Source organism: Mytilus edulis, chromosome 9, assembly GCF_963676685.1.
Source record: "Mytilus edulis chromosome 9, xbMytEdul2.2, whole genome shotgun sequence".
In the NCBI taxonomy this organism is placed as follows: Eukaryota; Metazoa; Mollusca; class Bivalvia; order Mytilida; family Mytilidae; genus Mytilus; species Mytilus edulis.
Window position 1 is genome coordinate 16468330 of NC_092352.1, and position 18723 is coordinate 16487052.

Consider the following 18723-nt stretch of genomic DNA (forward strand, 5'->3'; position numbering starts at 1 on the left):
TCTGTCTAAATAGATGGCAACAAAGGAAGGAGGAATGGTGAAATAATCCACAAAAGATGTGTACCTACCTAGCCAGTTTCTGTCTAAATAGATGGCAACAAATGATGGAGGAATGGTGAAATAATCCACAAAAGATGTGTACCTACCTAGCCAGTTTCTGTCTAAATAGATGGCAACAAATGATGGAGGAATGGTGAAATAATCCACAAAAAATGTGTACCTACCTAGCCAGTTTCTGTCTAAATAGATGGCAACAAAGGATGGAGGAATGGTGAAATAATCCACAAAAGAAAATATTTCTAACCAAAACAGTAACTTGTCGTTTGCTGCAACAAACTGAAAATAAAAAGAAATATATCTTTGATACATTTGTTATTGTACAGACATGAATTAAGCTTGTTACACATTTGATATGGGTTTTTCTCGTTTGAATTGTTTTACACTGTCTTATCGGGGCCTTTTATAGCTGACTATGCGGTATGGTCTTTGCTCATTGTTGAATGCCGTACGGTGATCTATAGTTGTTAATGTCGGTGTCATTTTGGTCTTTTGTGGATAGTTGTCTCATTGGCAATCATACCACATCTTCTTTTTTATATTTGAATGCATAATTTTGAAGGGGTCATTCCAATAATCATATAATGTTGCTAGTCTGAAAACCAAACATTAAAGAAGAATTGAATGCTTCTTTTTGTTAATTCATTGGGGTGTAAAAGCGTTGACTAAGTACATTTTGTATGAAGCATGGACATTTTTTATAATAAACTGATGCTAATACTTGAATTATTTTTGTATTCTTTTATAATTGGGCTGCTGTTTTGTAATATATACTTTTATTTTTTCCTGATTTGCATTTCTCATCTTTTATGTATGAAAAGAGGAAAATCTAATCAAAGTTATTAATCTACTTGATTTCAATGATCAAACTTGAGTATTGTTACTGAACATGCTGAAACCGTGATACAGTTTTTTCCAATAATCTTTGTTAACAACAATGGTTTACACTCCTATCACCAACCAATGGATCAATTGCTATCTTATATCAAGAATGGGTTTAACAAACACAGATTTGATTTTAAGAATTCATGAACACCAACAAACGAATAAATTGTCTTTTTTGATCTATTCACGGCTATACAAGTTAGCATGTTAACAGCTGCAATAAATATTGTTAGTTTTTATATATAAAGAATTATCACATAACAATGAAATATTTATTTGTGATGCAAATCATTCATTTTTACATATGTGATTCATTTGAAAAAAAGGCTCTTAAATACAAAAATTATGAACTGGCAAATAAAAGGGAGCAAAGCCTACAATCATAACTTTTTATTAACCTTTAGTACAGATCATATACCACAGAAACATCATTAAATATAAAAAAAAAAAGTTTGTGACCTATAAATCTTAGTAAGCTTAGCTTGATTTTAAAATGGAACTTTTTGTGTGTAGAAGTAATCAAATGAATATTCAACATGTAAAATTTGACATATCTAGCATACTGTGTAATGTTAAAATTGGTTAAGGTTAAGTTAATAAAAAGTGCAAATATAGGCATTTGTCTTCTTATTGCAAATATTTGAAGTAACAACTCGGACTAAATATCAAACCAACATGTAATATGCACAAAATTTCAAACCATTTTTGCTTTAATTTTTTACAGTTGTGAATTCTTTGCACCATTTTCTTAGAAAGACATGCTTGGAGTTGAAAAAATCAGATTTAATATCTAATGTTTAAGGCAGCTAAAAAAAAAGTAAATCAGCTGTTTCTATCTATTTCAAATATGAATCTTTTGTAGAATAGCATTTAAATTGGTTTTTTTTTAACCAATTGTTAGTCATTACCTATAAAAAGGTTGAAAGAAACAAGAAAAGCTAAATATTTTTCGAAGACAATAACCAATAGTAATAAATATGGCTCTAAAAGATACACTGGCATACAGTCAATAAAATGGGAACAGTTTATCAATCATTTACATTATCAATATTGGCATTAGATATTAAAAAAATGTTTCCTAAAGGTATTTTCAAGAAGTGCAAAATAAACCAATAATTCATAAATATTTGAAGAAGGTGGATGTATATAATGGTTATTTTTGAGATTTCAAGAAGAGATTCCATATGAATTTGGTTAAATATACTAATCTTGAAATTACATTTATATTGTATAGATGGATAGATATAGGTGAATGTATATAATTTATTTATATATCATATAAATACCAATTTATATATTACATAAATCTAAGACTTATTCGTTCCATTTTGAAATTTTTTGAAAAAGTATTATTGCTTTTATAGGTTGTAAAATTTTAATCTCAGATTATACCTATACTTGGTTTGACTACATAAACTGAAAAATTGTGTAGGAAATATAACCAGAAATGTCTCATATCATTAAGACAAGATCATAACAAGTACATAAATTTCCGGAGAATTGTAATAAAGGTCTAATGGTATTGATGTTCTAAGGAAAGAGAAATAAGAGATTTCTCCTGAGAATAAAATCCAATCTCCAAGACAAAATCACAACCGTTTGTTTCTTTAATTGTAAAACTAATCGAAATACTCACTCGGATGAAAAAATATATCATGAAAAATACGTTGAAAGCAAGATCTACTTGCTGGGAAGGACTGTCTGCCCATGGGTCACAGTTTTCTACTTCCTCCCTAAAATTATAAGAAATGTTTTTATAGGTTAATTTTATTTTTATTCACTATAAGTATTCGTCTGACAACCTACATTTTGTTCTCTGAAACATACACTGGTAACTTCACAGTGAAGATCCTAAGAGACATTTACTTATGTTATATGGTTATCTACTATTTCTATATGATTAACTTAAATTACAACATCAATATATGTTAAATAAGCAGATAAATATATATTTTTGTGTAAAAAATCTGATATAAATGATATTTGCATCTTCAACAATCATCATTAACAAGCATGAAATATTTGCCCCTGTACATTATGCAACAAAAAAATCAATCATCATCAACAAAGCCAGTAAATCTGGTACTTTAAAATACAATTAAAGTTAACGATATTGTTGCAAAATTTTTGAACTTTTACTATAAATATTTTATCTGTGGAAATATGACCCAAATTTGTTTTCAGTTCATTACTTTGTTCATAAATTAGGCCTTTGGTTTTCATTTTCCAATTGTTTTACATTTTTCATTGCAGGGCCTTCTTATAATAGCTAACTATGTGGTATAAGCTATGCTCATTGTTGAAGGCCATACCATGACCTAAAGTTGTTAATTTTTGTGTTCATTGGTCTCTTGTGAAGAGTTGTCTCATTAGTAATATATAATACCACATTTTCTTTTTTATAAGTACTACATTTGAATGTTGGAAGAATGAGGCAAAACATTTCAAATATTTAAATTATTAACAGACTACAGGGAATTATAACAATACATAAACAAACACAACATTTTAACACATGCACTTGAACAAGGCATCTTCAAAAGCAAATGTGGTCACTGTATCAGCTTTACACAGTATTTGATTCTATGTTCTATAATAAAATGTGATTTTTTTTTTTTACCCATTTGTCCTGATTAACCTGCTGTTATATTCAGGACTGAAAGCTTGTATCTAGAGAAATCAAAGGGAAGATGAAAAAAGGGGTAAAAACAATGTCTGAACCACATTTTTTATGAAGCAGTAAAGTTGCTTCATGCTTAAAATGAATGCATATTCAACCCTTTGACACCCTAATTTACCTGGCCTTGTGAAAATACCAAAAAATCCCAATACAAAGCATTTTGTTTGTTTTTCTATGCATGGTATAAATGTAGTCATAGGAAGCATGTGCAGTCATGAATATTGCATTTTATTGAGAGAAAAACAAGACTGGATTTTTGTCAGCCAATTGAAAGTACAGATTCTTCTGAAAAAAAACAGCATTGTTGAAGGTCATACAGTGACAGACTTATAATAGCTATAATTATCTTTGTCATGTGAACTGTGATGATATTTGTCAAACTGGCAATCATATTACATCTCCTTAATATATCCTTATAATGTAACATATATGATTGGTATTATTTTGAAGTATATGTAATGTATCTAATTATGGCTTATATCAGGTATTCTAAAGACTAAAAGTTTGGAACATCAAAATACTTTAACATTTAAGGTCCTCAAATAAAAATAATTAAGCCTTGACATGAACAATACATGTTCATCATTTTGAAATAATTTACATTTTTACAATTCCAGTGGACACATGAGTCTCTGGTCTTTGTTAGTACATCTTGTAATTTTTAAAATTTTTAGTTCATTTACATGTTTTGGAGTTTAGTACGACGTTCATTTTCCTTAAACTAGTACACAATTTTAATTAGGGGCCAGCTGGGGGCCAGTTGGAGTCCACCTCTGGGTGCAGGATTTTCTCTCTGAGTTGACCCATTGGTGGCCTACAGCTGTTATCTGCTCTTTCAGGTGTGGTTGTTGTCTCTTCGATATATTCGCTATTGTCATTTTCAATTTTACATTTTATGGTCTCCAAGAAACCCCACACAATACCTCCTCCCTTTCCAAAGACAATTGTCTTTTATTTTTCAAGATCCGTAAGAGATTAATGATATTCTATGCTTTAGCTGATTCAATTAATATCTTTATAAAGTTGTACATGTTAAATGGTATTCAGCTGTTCATTTCATTACTTATACATGTTGTATGCTATAATTCAACTACAGGTAACACTGCAGTATATTGTCTATATACAATGAAAATTGATCTGGAGTGGCAATCAATATTTTAAAATGATCCTTATTGTATTTGATAGGTATAACATGCAGTATAGGAAATTCATAGAGGAAACAGGAATCGAAATTTTAAAATCTATTGTTCATATGTTACTGGTGATGCAAAACAAATAGCAAGCCCTTAGCAACATATTAAGTTTTCAATTAATATTTTATAATCTACACCACGAAATAAATCACTCAAAACTTTATGTAATTTAAAAACAAAAATTTTATCCATAATTACAAATTACTGAAATTAGAAAAGCCTATTTATATTTACTGATAAATGTTTTTTTATATATTTTTTCCCAACAATATATATGCACTCACTGAAATTAATATTCTTAAGAGGATTAAGGTGGTATCAGCATTCAACACCAACTAGTATTTTTTAAAGGTTAAACCTGTGACTGAGGTTCCTTATAAAAAAATCCATCTGGGTCTTTAAAGAACATCGGTGTCAATATTTGCCAAATTGTGTAGCAAAGACTTAAGAGTATTCAAAACCAGAAAATTAATGAGTATAACACAGCAACCAAAAGATTGATGCTATTTATGATGAATAAAGGCCATTCTAAACATTGATTCAGCATGTTTAGTAATCTATACTTCTACCGGTATGGTAATCCCTTAGTTACCATATAATTCTAAAACAAATGTACAAGGAAGAAATTAGTCAATTATGACCAAAAAATTATATTTGAACCAGGGCTAGTTTATGTTAATTTTTTGTTTACTTGTGTCTGCACTTAGTTGCATTCTCATTGGTGTACAATCAGAATCTTTATAAAATTGGTTTAACCCATATCAAGAAATGAAAGACTATGCAGGAGTTCAAACTGAGGTGGGAGAGGGGGAAAATTCACCAATTTTTGTCAAAACAAGGCAATTTGGAACTTGGCATGCATGTATATGGTATAGAAATTTTATATTTGTGGAAGACTAATGGTGTATTCTTGGGTGAGGCACAAGTCCATATTTTAGAATGTTGGTGAGTCAGGACTCATCAATGTGATTTATTACAGCCTGATTTTATGTTGACCTTTAGCTCCCTTTCAGTTTAAGTGTCATTTAGGTGCCTTTTAATTGTTAGTTAATGATGTTTATCCTGGCATTTTTATTCATATCCTACATTATTAATAAGCTTATTATTAATTAATACAAAAATGTATAACAATCCCAAATAACTCTTAAGAAAATAACATCATAATTTTTATTATACTTTTAAGTGATCATTGTAGAATGAATGTACTTAGAACGGAAAAAAATTCCTCACATATATATACATTTGTACATGTATATATATACATATAATATTCACATAAAACACTTAGGTTTACATAATTCCAGGATAAAGTTCATGAAATCCAAAACAAAAACATCAATAAGCATCTAAGAGTGTAACTTAAATTTGAGGATTGAAATAATTTACTTACGTTGATGCATCAATAAAGTAGATCATAAGTGATGCTATACTCAAAAGAAACACCAAACCAACCTGAAAAATAAATAAATAATAATATTGATATTTGCATGATAAGAAAAAATCCAAGCTGCTATCCCACAACCACTTTCAAAATATGATAGATCAAGACCTGGCAATTCCATACGGGAGAAAAATCAAGGTTGTCAGGCTATAATACCAAGTATCAACTTTTTTTTCTGATGAGATAAATTTTATTCGCTCCCCTGATGATTCATGTTTTACTGGCAGAACTGTTAACATAAGCAGGGTCATAACTACCTATGAGGCAGGGGAGGCAGTTGCCTCCCCTGAAATTTCTACACCAATTTTTTTTTTTTGAAGTAATAAAATGAAATATGTACACGAAGAACTTAAATTTATATTATAAACAACACAAGTTTCAGTTGTAACAGTGTTATCATGATACGTAATATATCTGTCATTTTCCGGATTTTTGATCAAAAGTAAACAGTTTAAGTATAGTTTTATTTATTTTTTCGTGTGCCTCTGTCTGTTATTCAGAATATATATTCGTACGAGAACACATATGAAACTTTGCTTTCGACAATTTTGAAAAAACTTAACTATTCACATTCATTTAGGGGCTCAATTAAGCAGAGGAAGTTCCCTTTGTATTGTGAATCTTTTATGATATCGGAAATTCGTTACTGGCTGAATCAGCTGTTGGATCGTTTTTTTGTTTACGTCTCTCGATCGTACAAGAACATTATGGTCCATGCCTTAGTAGTTAAACACTCCCATTCGTTGTAGCAGGGACTTTCTATATTAACTATATACTTGGAATAGAAAGTCCCTGGTTGTAGTTATATACATGTCTGTTCAGCTTACAACGATATTGAAATTCAAGGTCCTCCATAAAAAAAAAATATCTTGCGTTCTATGATCTTGGTTTATATGTTATTTTAAAACTTACCAGTTTGATTTCTAACAAAATTATCTTTAAATACAGATAATAATTGTTTGCATAAAAATTGATTCCAGGATCCAGCGATACTGATGTTCTCTTGAAGTAAGGAAATAGAAGGAAACGGGTTATTTTTAGACATTTTACTGAGAGAAAAAAAAATTGGCGGCTGCGGTCACAATGATTTTAATGTTAATAATTATAGGTCAAAGTACGGCCATCTAGACGGAGCCTTGGCTCAACCCGAACAGCAATCTCAGGCTCAGACAGCTTGTTTTTGCATAAAAATTGCTTCCAGGTTCAAGCAATACTGATGTTTATAAAAGTAAGGAAATCGAAGGAAGACGGGTGAATTTTAGCCATTTCACTGAGAAAAAAAATCGGAGGCCCTCAAACCCTGCCTCCCCTGAATTCGAACCCTAGTTACGGCCCTGATAAGCATGATCAACTTTGGGCTTACTGGCAAATTTACTACCGTAATTTTACCACATTGATATTAAAATATCGTAAAAGGGAGTAGTCCAAATAATTATGACGTTACCTTGGCTATTTTAATCATTTAAAATATTTGCTTTGAAGCCTTTCTTCTTCAACATGGGATCCATTTAATGATCTAAGATCACATTAGAAAGGTACCTTACAGATTATCTGGACTAAATAGGGTTTAACTTTTAGTTCGTATTTGGGAATAGTATAATTGCATTTGTTAACTTGTGACATATTGACGAACTCTCGATCTCATATGAATTATATTTCCTATCAGAAACATACAACATGAGAGTGAGACATATGTACAAATATACGTAGACGATGTCTCTTATATAATACAAAGTCATTTAGGCTATATCATTATGTCTATGGTTGATGTCTATATTAAAAAGCCTGTTGAAATTCTTAACGTAGGGGCTATGTGAATTCTCAATTGTATGATACTTAAATTAGTCCAATGATTATAACTGCATTATTATTAGTTGATAGATCATGTACAAAAAACAAAACCAAAATCACCAATTATACTATAGGAAAAAACAAACCGGATATCTAAAAACTATTCTCCAAACCAATATCGTGACACTCGCGTCGGAAACTACTAAGTTATGATGCAATGTGAACATGCAAATAAGGGTATTATATTGACGTAATCGTAAAGCTGAATGGAAGCTATTGTAAGACATAATAGTGTCCTATGAAAAAGTGTCCATGTGGACAGTTTTTCATAGAATTTAGGTATTTAATAATGTCCATTCCCATGGAATAGTGTCCCTCAAATGGACAGATTTTTACTGCAAAAGATATGAAATAGTGTCCACCCACAGGACAAATTTTCATAGTAGTTGCTATTAAATTGTGTCCTCCAAGGGAAGTAATACAAATGTCATTAAAAAGTTTTATTATACTTGGATTTTAATCAAATTATGAAGGATTGATGAGAAATTGATCAAAATACAAATGTAAACAAACAAATAATGGATTGAAGTGAATATAGAGAAATTCCCAGCAAATTGTAGTGACAATGAAAGAATAACAATAAGAAGAAAGTGTACAATCAAATCTGAAGAACTTTACTATATTTATTTGGCAGGAAAAAAGGCAATAGAAAATAAATTATGTCCATTGTCATGAAATATTGTCTCCTTAGTGGACAGCATTTTACAGCAACTGTTATGAAATATGGTCCATCTACAGAACAGTGAGAAGACATTTTCGTAGTAAATGTTATTAAATTGTGTCCTCCAAGGAAAATGATACTGAACAGCATATGTTACTTTTTTGAGTTTGAATTATACATGTATATAATTATATCAAAAGATATAAATATGAAGATAAGGATGGTATGAGAGATAATGAGAAATCTCTATGTCAAAGTAATATTTAATTAAAGTCCGCAATTAAAGTTAAAATGCGTCCAGTAATAATAAGGGCAATGGATATCATTTAATACTTTAATTATATCAAAAAATCCCTTGGCGGACACAATGTCCTGTGAAAAAATGTCCACCTGGACAATATTATGGTAGTGAATAATGTCCATGTTCATGGACACTTTTTCATACATGAGGACATATTTTCATAGGAAATTATGTCTAGGACATATTTAAATAAGTAAAAATTGTCCATGGACAGTATTTACTATGAAAATGTGTCCGGTGGACATTTTATCATTGGGGACATTATTAAATCCTACACTATCGGCTGATTCCAACTGTTGCACACTGTATGCTAGAAAATGATTGAAATGAATCAAATGTTTAAGCAGCCAGTCTTGCAAGTTTTAACAAAAAATCTGTGACAAGGATGTCCAAAAACCGATGATATCTTGAATTTCTATTATGATTGTTTCTGCTAAGACCAGGATACTGACACTTTCTAAGTCTTAACAGATCTTAACACGTTTATAGGTTTGATAATCCTTTTATATTTACTATAACTATAGAAATTCAAAGTCAGGATTGATAGGTGGCTTCATTGGCTTGTTCTGCACGGCAGATCAAGTCATCTTTTATCTAAGTCAAATAGCATTTTCAAGTGGTAACCAATTGCTCTTGTCTTGATTTGAAATTATCGCAACCGTTTGATCTTTTCTAAATGAAAAAAATAAATAGGTATACATGCATGTGGTGTGATTGTCAATAAGACGACTACGATCCATCAGAGACCAAACAACGTAGGTTCCAGACATTTTTAAAAGGATTTCAAACACATGCAAGTCCTATAAAAGGGGGCCCAAGCATTTTAGTTGACAAACAAAAGTGGTGCTCCATCCCCCGAAAAACCCATCAGGATCAAGGAGTATTTGGATTTAAGCAACTACTTTGTTGTTGGTGTAAGTCGTTTGTGCATTCATGGTGTATATATGTTTCCATTGTTCCATATTCCATTGTGGATCTTTCCATTGATATGTAAGATGTTTTGTGCAGTCTTTTGGACACATTTGTAGATTTAGTCTGAGAAAGCCATGTGTTGAGTCTTCTTTCTTGACTCCATTGAAGATGTGAGTTGTCCATTGACTTGTATATTTACAGATGTGTACAGTCCTATATTCAGTTAGTTTATGGGCTATGTTGGAGCTGTTAGAGTTGAAGGCTCAAGGCTGAACAATGTATCCCTGTTCTAGATGTAACACTTCTTTGCATTTTAACCAATTCTGCAGTCTATGGCAAAGTTTTCTATGGGGTTTTTTTCAGACACAGAGGCAATTGAAATCCATCAGATAAATTTCAAGTAAAGACACCAAAGGGAAATTTAAACTCACAAGTCGAAAATAAACTGACAACACAAATCTATTATCTCTCCTTGAAATAGCACACACGTGATAACTATAGTCTTAGATACGATAGGGTATGCACTTTTAAAACTCATAGTTTATGAAAAGGACAAAGTACTTGATAACTCAGCTGCTCCCCTACCACAAAAGGATCGAAGTATCCCCAACCCCCGATATCTGGCAGGTCATTGATGTAATCGACAGAGCACGGTTCCTTGTGATACTTGTGATGTCGCTTCTTCAGAATCACCTTCATCAATATCGACTTTCATTTTCCCGGACTTTAAGAAAATATCTAACGATTTATTGAATGATCCTATTACATAATATTTGCGGTCTAGTTTATTTAGACTTTTAAACTAGCTTTTTAGTGTAGAAAATGTTGATCAACTTAAAATTATATGAATAGTTTTACATACAAACATTAAGAGAAGTATATACATACATATTAAAAAAAATTGCTGTAATTTTACCTATTGATTTAAAAGTCAAACAGATATTGGTTTTTAAATCTTCTTAAGAATATGGAAATGAAGATGATATTGATTAATACATTCTCTTTTCCTTTCTTCTATCAATGAAAACGTTCTTATATCCCAATGGTATCGTCAACTGCATTCAAGTTAACTATGTAGCTTCCTTTCATGCTTTTGAAACACATGTATATATATATTTCGGCTTAACAAATGGTCTTCGTCAGTGTCGATATTTTTACAAAACTGTATGCTGGACTTCTCCACGCTGGTTATTACTGTATTAACTAGAAACATGCTGAACCTAAAGGACTATACAACTTTATACATATCTGTTAGTTAACTATGTATTGTATATTATTTTTTTCAATACAGTAATAACCAGCGTGTTATAAAAGCTTAAGATTTTCAAACATTTACTTAAGAAAGTTATATATCATTTGATTTCATTGCCGAATGTTATTTGTTTTAATCTCAAGTTATAATGTTATGTTTTGTAAAATGCTTGGGCCCTTTAATGAAATAAAATATTATTCTTCTATATAATTATTGCGTTGCTGGGTGTCGACTGCCGTGGAGAAGTCCAGCAACGTCGACCTTAGTTTGGTGACCAGCATCATAGTTTCATGAAGTTATGCAATATGTCCAGTAGTTCGGTTCACACGAATAGCCGGACCTTAATCAATGGTTTAAGACAATGTAAGCTCTCTGACATTTTCTATATGTTTTACCATGTGATCGTAGATGATCTGTTCCAGTATCTTACACGGTACATACATTTATGATACTATTCGGAAGCTTTCAGTCGAGAAGTGCACGCTTTATATGTTAGCGTGTAACCATGCAGTATAACTGTGGAGCGATCCATTTTAATCGATTTTTGTCTCGAAGGTGCAAGTCTGAGCACTGCTTATAAAGCCGTAAAATATGTACATAAGTACAAATGATATAATGTCTATAGAACTTAGGTCAGACGACAAGGATATTGACAGACTCTCAAAGTCCAATTTGAAGTTATCTTTTTATGAAATGTCATTTGTATTTCATGTTTATGTTTCTGTCGGTTGTTGCTTTTTTTATATGAATAAGGGATTTATTTATAGCAAGCGGCAAGACTCTAATGAAATATTGAATCCGAATCTACGTATCGAACGAAATTGATTTTAGAATTATAATTAAATAAACTCTTCTAAACTTCTAAAATCTATATTTGTATTGTGAAAAATGAATTATTAGTATCATAAAACATTACATGTAAATACTTTACAAATGGAGAATTGCATATATATCACATGTATTTCTTTACAAATACAAAGGAACTGGAAACTAAACAGTTATTGCATATCAATGACATATATTACTTTACATATACATAGAACTCAAGTGTTATTGCATATATATATACATTGTGATTTATAAACTATAAAACTATAGAATTATTCGATTTACTAAGTTTTGCTTACTCATAGATTGGCTTAACCGTATATAAAGGCATACATTTTTGGAATTTTCAATTGTATTTGCTGTCCAACTTCGAACTAAATTTGGCCTTCTAACTGTTTTAATTCGAGCGGTACTGACGAGTCTTGTATATATGTAAACGAAACAGGCGTTTGTCGTAGCCTGGTATAGTTGATGAGTTGTACAAGAACATTTTTAATTAAAACTATCGACTTATTCGTAGTGACAGCAGCTGATGGTATAATATATAGAATGGAAATCATATGAGCAATTATCTATCATTGTCTGTTGTATTCTTGAGTGAGCACATATGTTATAACTTATATATTCTTTTCCATCCTATACATTCATCGCTAGGGTAACAAACATCACTCTTTGCATAACACTGACTGATAGGTTGCCAAGAATTCGTAATACATAGAAATCATCAAACGCATAGAATACTACACGTGTATTTTTTGTTTACTTATCCTCGGGTTTATACTACATTTTTACATTGGTTGGAGTAATAAAAACATTGTAGGAACTTGCAGCCAAAATAACTTTTAAAAATAATTAAATAAAAGCATGTAAGCATATTAGTTTTTTTTTTAGAAAAATATGTTTCAAAATCATATGCAACTTATTTTAAAGACAAAATATCAGTTCTAGTTATTTAAGACTGAATCATGGGATGATCTACAAGTAAACAGAAATAGACCAACTTACCAAGATTCTTCCAGTCATTGTCTGGCCAGAAATAAGCTCGCCAGCCCAGTCTTTTGCCTCGGTCATCCATCCTATTTCTGGGTCTGGGGTCTTTAAGAAAATGGTACCTCCCGCAGCCCCACCGACTGTTTGGGAGCCTTTCCTCTTTTCAGGAATAGGTAAAGGTCCTGTATGATTTGCCACTTTTGCTTGAGGTATTTTTTTTCTTTTGTGACAACATATCCACAATATTAGACGGTATACGGCAATAACAACAATTCCCGCTATAAATGTGAAGAGACTGGAGAGCAAGAAAATGTACCATCTCCTTTCTGACAGACAGTCATCTATCGCAGTAGTGTTTGTCATCTTGACGGAATATTCAGTCTCAGTCTGTACTACACTGATTCCACATATATTCCCTCATAATAAATATAAAGTGACAAGTTACAACAGATTGCTTACATTGTGAGTATTCCTATATATACGAGTACTTAAATCTGTAGTACAGTTATATTTACAATTTCCGTCGTTAAATCCCAAATGTCAATGAATGAAAACGAATTGATATGTTGTGATTTTTCACATGTGGTTATTCGTCGTATTGAACTCCATGAAGTAACGAGTCTACCTCCCCTTCATCAACAATCTTTGGTTTCTATGTCATCAGTCAAATGTGGTGGTGACAAAACATAATTATTACAATATGTTCCATTCATTGAAACGGATTCTCTTCTGTAATGTTGTCACACAATAACGGGATATAAATATTAAAGCTTGTTAGTCGATCATTTATCTTTCATCGAGGCGTAGCGTTCATTATCGATCGGCTTCGATTTTCTTAACGTTTTCCTCACCATTTTGCTGCTCAAGAGTTCTGCCGTTAGCATGTGCTATATAAAACCGATATTTCTACTTAACAACAAATACATGTAGATATATATTATCTCTGTGATTATTGGAATATTATGTTACTGTAATATAACGATTTGCTCGATCGATTTTTAAAGGAAAAATATTGAAATTCAAATGTCACAGCTGAATAGCATACCACTATAGTATAAACGTGCATTCAAGAAGAAAGTTGAAATAAAATCCAAGGATATCATATATAATTTAGCACATATATGATAGCGTGTAGTTATAGAAAGATTTATTAGTCAATTCAGATGTAATTTTGTAATATTATTTGAAATTGGTATTTAATTCTTATTTAAATTAAGCTTGGAAAATTACTGTATTCCTAATTCCTATTTGTGTTCTCACAGATAATGCGGACGTCATTGTTTTAAACTTGTTGATCTTCAACTAATCGAGGTTATGAATATACATAATTATAAGCTCATTACAATACCTATTTAATACAGATTTGAACTTGATATGCGGATTTCGGGTATCAAAGGTTCACACTATTTCGGACCGGTATCAAAGGTGTTGCAATCATGTGGAAAAAACAACTTGATAGCTATATAACACAACTTCCAGATCGGAACGAACGTATAGCCATTGTTCAACTACTAAATTGTCTATTCTTCTTACCAGCACAATTGGTACAATTAAAAACCTGATTATAAATTGTTCAAATAAGGCCTTCGAAAATAGTGGAATAAATTACTTTTGGAGTGTCAAGAACTCGTTGGAAGTACTTGATAAATTGCATGCTTATATTGGTGATTTTGAATCTGTTCAAAGTTTTGATTTTTCTACACTGTATACCACATTGCCTCACATTCTCATTAAGAAAAAATTCACACACTTAATTAAATGGGCATTCAAAAAATCAGAATGTGAATATATATGTTCAAACTCATTTTTTAGTAGCAATAAACAAAAAAACTATGTTAATTGGACATGCTTTGATACTATATATGCCCTTGAAATTTTACTAGATAACATTTTTGTTCGCTTTGGGGATTCCGTATATCGTCAGATTATCGGAATTCCAATGGGGACAAACTGTGCACCACTTATTGCGGACCTGTTTTTGTATTGTTATGAGTTACAATTTATGACAAAAATAAGCAAAGACCCATCGAAACAACATCTGATAAACAAATTTCATAATACTTTTAGATATTTGGATGATATTTTTGGCTCTCAATAATGACGACTTCAGTATGTATATTAATGAAATTTATCCTGTTGAACTTACTTTAAATAAAGCTAATACTAACAATGTCCACTGCCCTTTTCTCGATCTTGATATCTATATCACTAATGGAAAGCTGAATACTAAAATTTATGATAAAAGGGATGATTTTTCATTTCCTATCGTTAATTATCCGTTTTTAGATGGTGACGTTCCCTTGTCACCATCTTACGGTGTTTATATATCTCAACTTGTAAGATTCGCTCGTGTATGTAACAATGTTTTAGATTTTAACGAGAGAAATTTATGTATTACTGAAAAATTATTACACCAGGGTTTTCGATATCACAAACTAGTCAAAACATTTACTAAATTTTATCATCGGTATAAAGACATCATTCGTAAATATAGCTCAACATGCAGACTTCTAATATGTTCAGGTATTTCACATCCAATTTTTTATGGAAATATTCTTTATAAAGCACAAAGGTGTCAGTATTCACCTCAGAAACTTACAAAACCTTTGAATAGACTTATTAAGAAGGGATATGATTACAATACTGTTGTCAAGTCATTAAAGATTGCATATTTTGGCGTTAATATTGAGTCACTGATAAGGTCTTTGCATCGGAACTAAACACATTTATTCTAAAAACATGTTGGCATGACACGGGTTATGTTCTTCCCATATATGTTATGATGGTATAATATTAAACCCCTAACGGGAAGGATTGTGCCTGATGTTCATATGATGAAATCATAATCTTTCAGTCAGTTTAATTGAAGTCTGGAGCTGGCATGTCAGTTAACTGCTAGTAGTCTGTTGTTATTTATGTATTATTGTCATTTTGTTTATTTTCTTTGGTTACATCTTCTGACATCAGACTCGGACTTCTCTTGAACTGAATTTTAATGTTTGCATTGTTATGCGTTTACTTTTCTACATTGGTTAGAGGTATAGGGGGAGGGTTGAGATCTCACAAACATGTTTAACCCCGCCTCATTGTTGCGCCTGTCCCAAGTCAGGAGCCTCTGGCCTTTGTTAGTCTTGTATTATTTTAATTTTAGTTTCTTGTGTACATTTTGGAAATTAGTATGGCGTTCATTACCACTGGACTAGTATATATTTGTTTAGGGGCCAGCTGATGGACGCCTCCGGGTGCGGGAATTTCTCGCTACATTGAAGACCTGTTGGTGACCCTCTGCTGTTGTTTTTTATTTGGTCGGGTTGTTGTCTCTTTGACACATTCCCCATTTCCATTCTCAATTTTACAATGTATTGAATTCAGTGCTGCTGAACCACTTTTAATCATATCAGTATATCTGCCTTGTAAGGGGTCACCAGACAGTATTGAAGAATTTCAGGAGTGTATAGATCTACTGCACGAAATATATATTCAAAATTTAAAGATACTCACATCATACTGCTTGGAGGAGATTTAAATGAAAATGCAAGCCAATTTTCCAATAGTAAAAGATCAAACCATCTTCAGGAATTTATGAAAGAACATAATCTTTTAACTAAAGACCTAGGTCCAACTTTTATACACCCAAATGGTTGCGACTCAACTTACATTGACTTCTTCTTATATAGCGAAAATTTCAGCAGGAGTATTGTTAAAATCATCAAGCTTGAAAACATACCTGGAAACATTTCAGACCACTACCCCATCGTAGCAAGAATTAAATATGAATATTGTATGCACAATAAACCTAACAAAAGGATATGTTCGACTCCGAAAATCAACTGGGACAAAGTAGATATTGAGAAAAATAACTCAACAATAGACAAGAGTGCACACACTGAAATGTCTCGCCTTCTTTACTAATCATTGATATTATGTTGATACTCCTAAATATAAAGCTTTATTACGACCGTCACATAAACTTAACATGAACCATGAAAATGAGGTCAAGGTCAGTTGAACCATATATATGCCAGGCAGACATGTACATCTAACAATGCTTCCATACAACAAATATAGTTGACCTATTGCTTATAGTTTAAGAAAATAGACCAAAGCACAAAAACTTAACACTGAGCAATGAACCGTGAAAACCAGGTCAAGGTCAAATAAAACCTGCACGACTGACATATAGATCATAAAATATTTCCATACACCAAATATAGTTGACCTATGACATATAGTATTAGATAAAAAGACCAAAACTCAAAAACTTAACTTTGACCACTGAACCATGAAAATGAGGTCAAGGTCAGATGACATCTGCCCGCTAGACATGTACACCATACAATCATTCCATACAACAAATATAGTAAACCTATTGCATAAAGTATGAGAAAAACAGACCTAAACACAAAAACTTAACTATAACCACTGAACCATGAAAATGAGGTCAAGGTTAGATGACATCTGCCCGCTAGATATGTACACCTTACAATCATTCCATACAACACATATAGTAAACCTATTGCATAAATTATGAGAAAAACAGACCAAAACACAAAAACTTAACTATAACCACTAAACCATGAAAATGAGGTCAAGGTCAGCTGACACCTGCCAGTTGGACATGTACACCTAACAGTCCTTCCATACACCGAATATACTAGACCTATTGCTTATAGTATCTGAGATATGGACTTGACCACCAAAACTTAACCTTGTTCACTGATCCATGAAATGAGGTCGAGGTCAAGTGAAAACTGTCTGACGGGCATGACAACCTTCCAAGGTACGCACATACTAAATATAGTTATCCTATTACTTACAGTAAGAGAGAATTTAACATTTCAAAAAATCTGAACTTTTTTTTCAAGTGATACTGAACCATGAAAATGAGGTCAAGGACAATGGACATGTGACTGACGGAAACTTCGTAACATGAGGCATCTATATACAAAATATGAAGCATCCAGGTCTTCCACCTTCTAAAATATATAGCTTTTAAGAAGTGAGCTAACACTGCCGCCGCCGCCGCCGCCGGATCACTATCCCTATGTCGAGCTTTCTGCTTGCAGGCTCGAAAAAAATGGCATATTAGAACTGAACAAAAACCTCCAATCTATAAAGAATATTGAACATGCTTATATAGACTTAAATCAGCTACTATCCAAGGCGGCATCTACCTCAGGACCATCCAAACAGATAAGGAAGAAGAAATCAAAACTACAAGTGATGACACCAGAAATTCGTCAAGCAATAACTGACAAGAAGAATGCATACTATGATTGGAAACAGAACAACCGACCTAATGATCCCAATAATCAGTGGTTACAGAAGAAGAAAGTAACAACTTGTAACCTTAGAAAAGAATGCCGATTAACACTAGCAAAACAACAACTAGAAAGGAAAAGCGAACTGATTAATGCCAAAAGTAACAACTCCAATTTATTTTTCAAACTTATTCGACGTCAAAGAGGAAGATTTGGAATGCATATTGATGAGCTAAATGTAAACGGACAAAAATACAACACAGAAGGGGGAATATTGGAGGGCTTTAGAGAACACTTTGCAAATCTTGCTAAACAAAGTGACAACAGTCAATTCGACCAAGCATATATTGAGCAGGTAGACAACGAATATGCTACTATCATAGATATATGCAAACATGACTTCAGGCATAT

The 18723-nt window shown here is 32.0% G+C and overlaps 1 protein-coding gene across 24 annotated transcripts in view; it reads right to left on the reverse strand.

The window, feature by feature from the left end:
• Window positions 1–14516, reverse strand: part of LOC139487707 (calcium-activated potassium channel slowpoke-like) — an 82455-nt gene extending 67939 nt beyond the window's left edge. For 9 of the 24 annotated variants that reach the window (XM_071272715.1, XM_071272712.1, XM_071272708.1 and 6 more), the window contains exons 1-4: window positions 13067–14516; window positions 6206–6267; window positions 2579–2675; window positions 225–336 (exon numbers count right to left, since the gene is read on the reverse strand). In XM_071272715.1, the coding sequence (XP_071128816.1) occupies window positions 225–336; window positions 2579–2675; window positions 6206–6267; window positions 13067–13414 (619 nt within the window). In that variant the 5' untranslated portion in view covers window positions 13415–14516. The remainder of the gene's footprint in view (window positions 1–224; window positions 337–2578; window positions 2676–6205; window positions 6268–13066) is intronic. The other 15 variants (XM_071272707.1, XM_071272723.1, XM_071272722.1 and 12 more) reach the window with 3 other exon arrangements.
• Between the last annotated feature and the right edge of the window lie 4207 nt (window positions 14517–18723).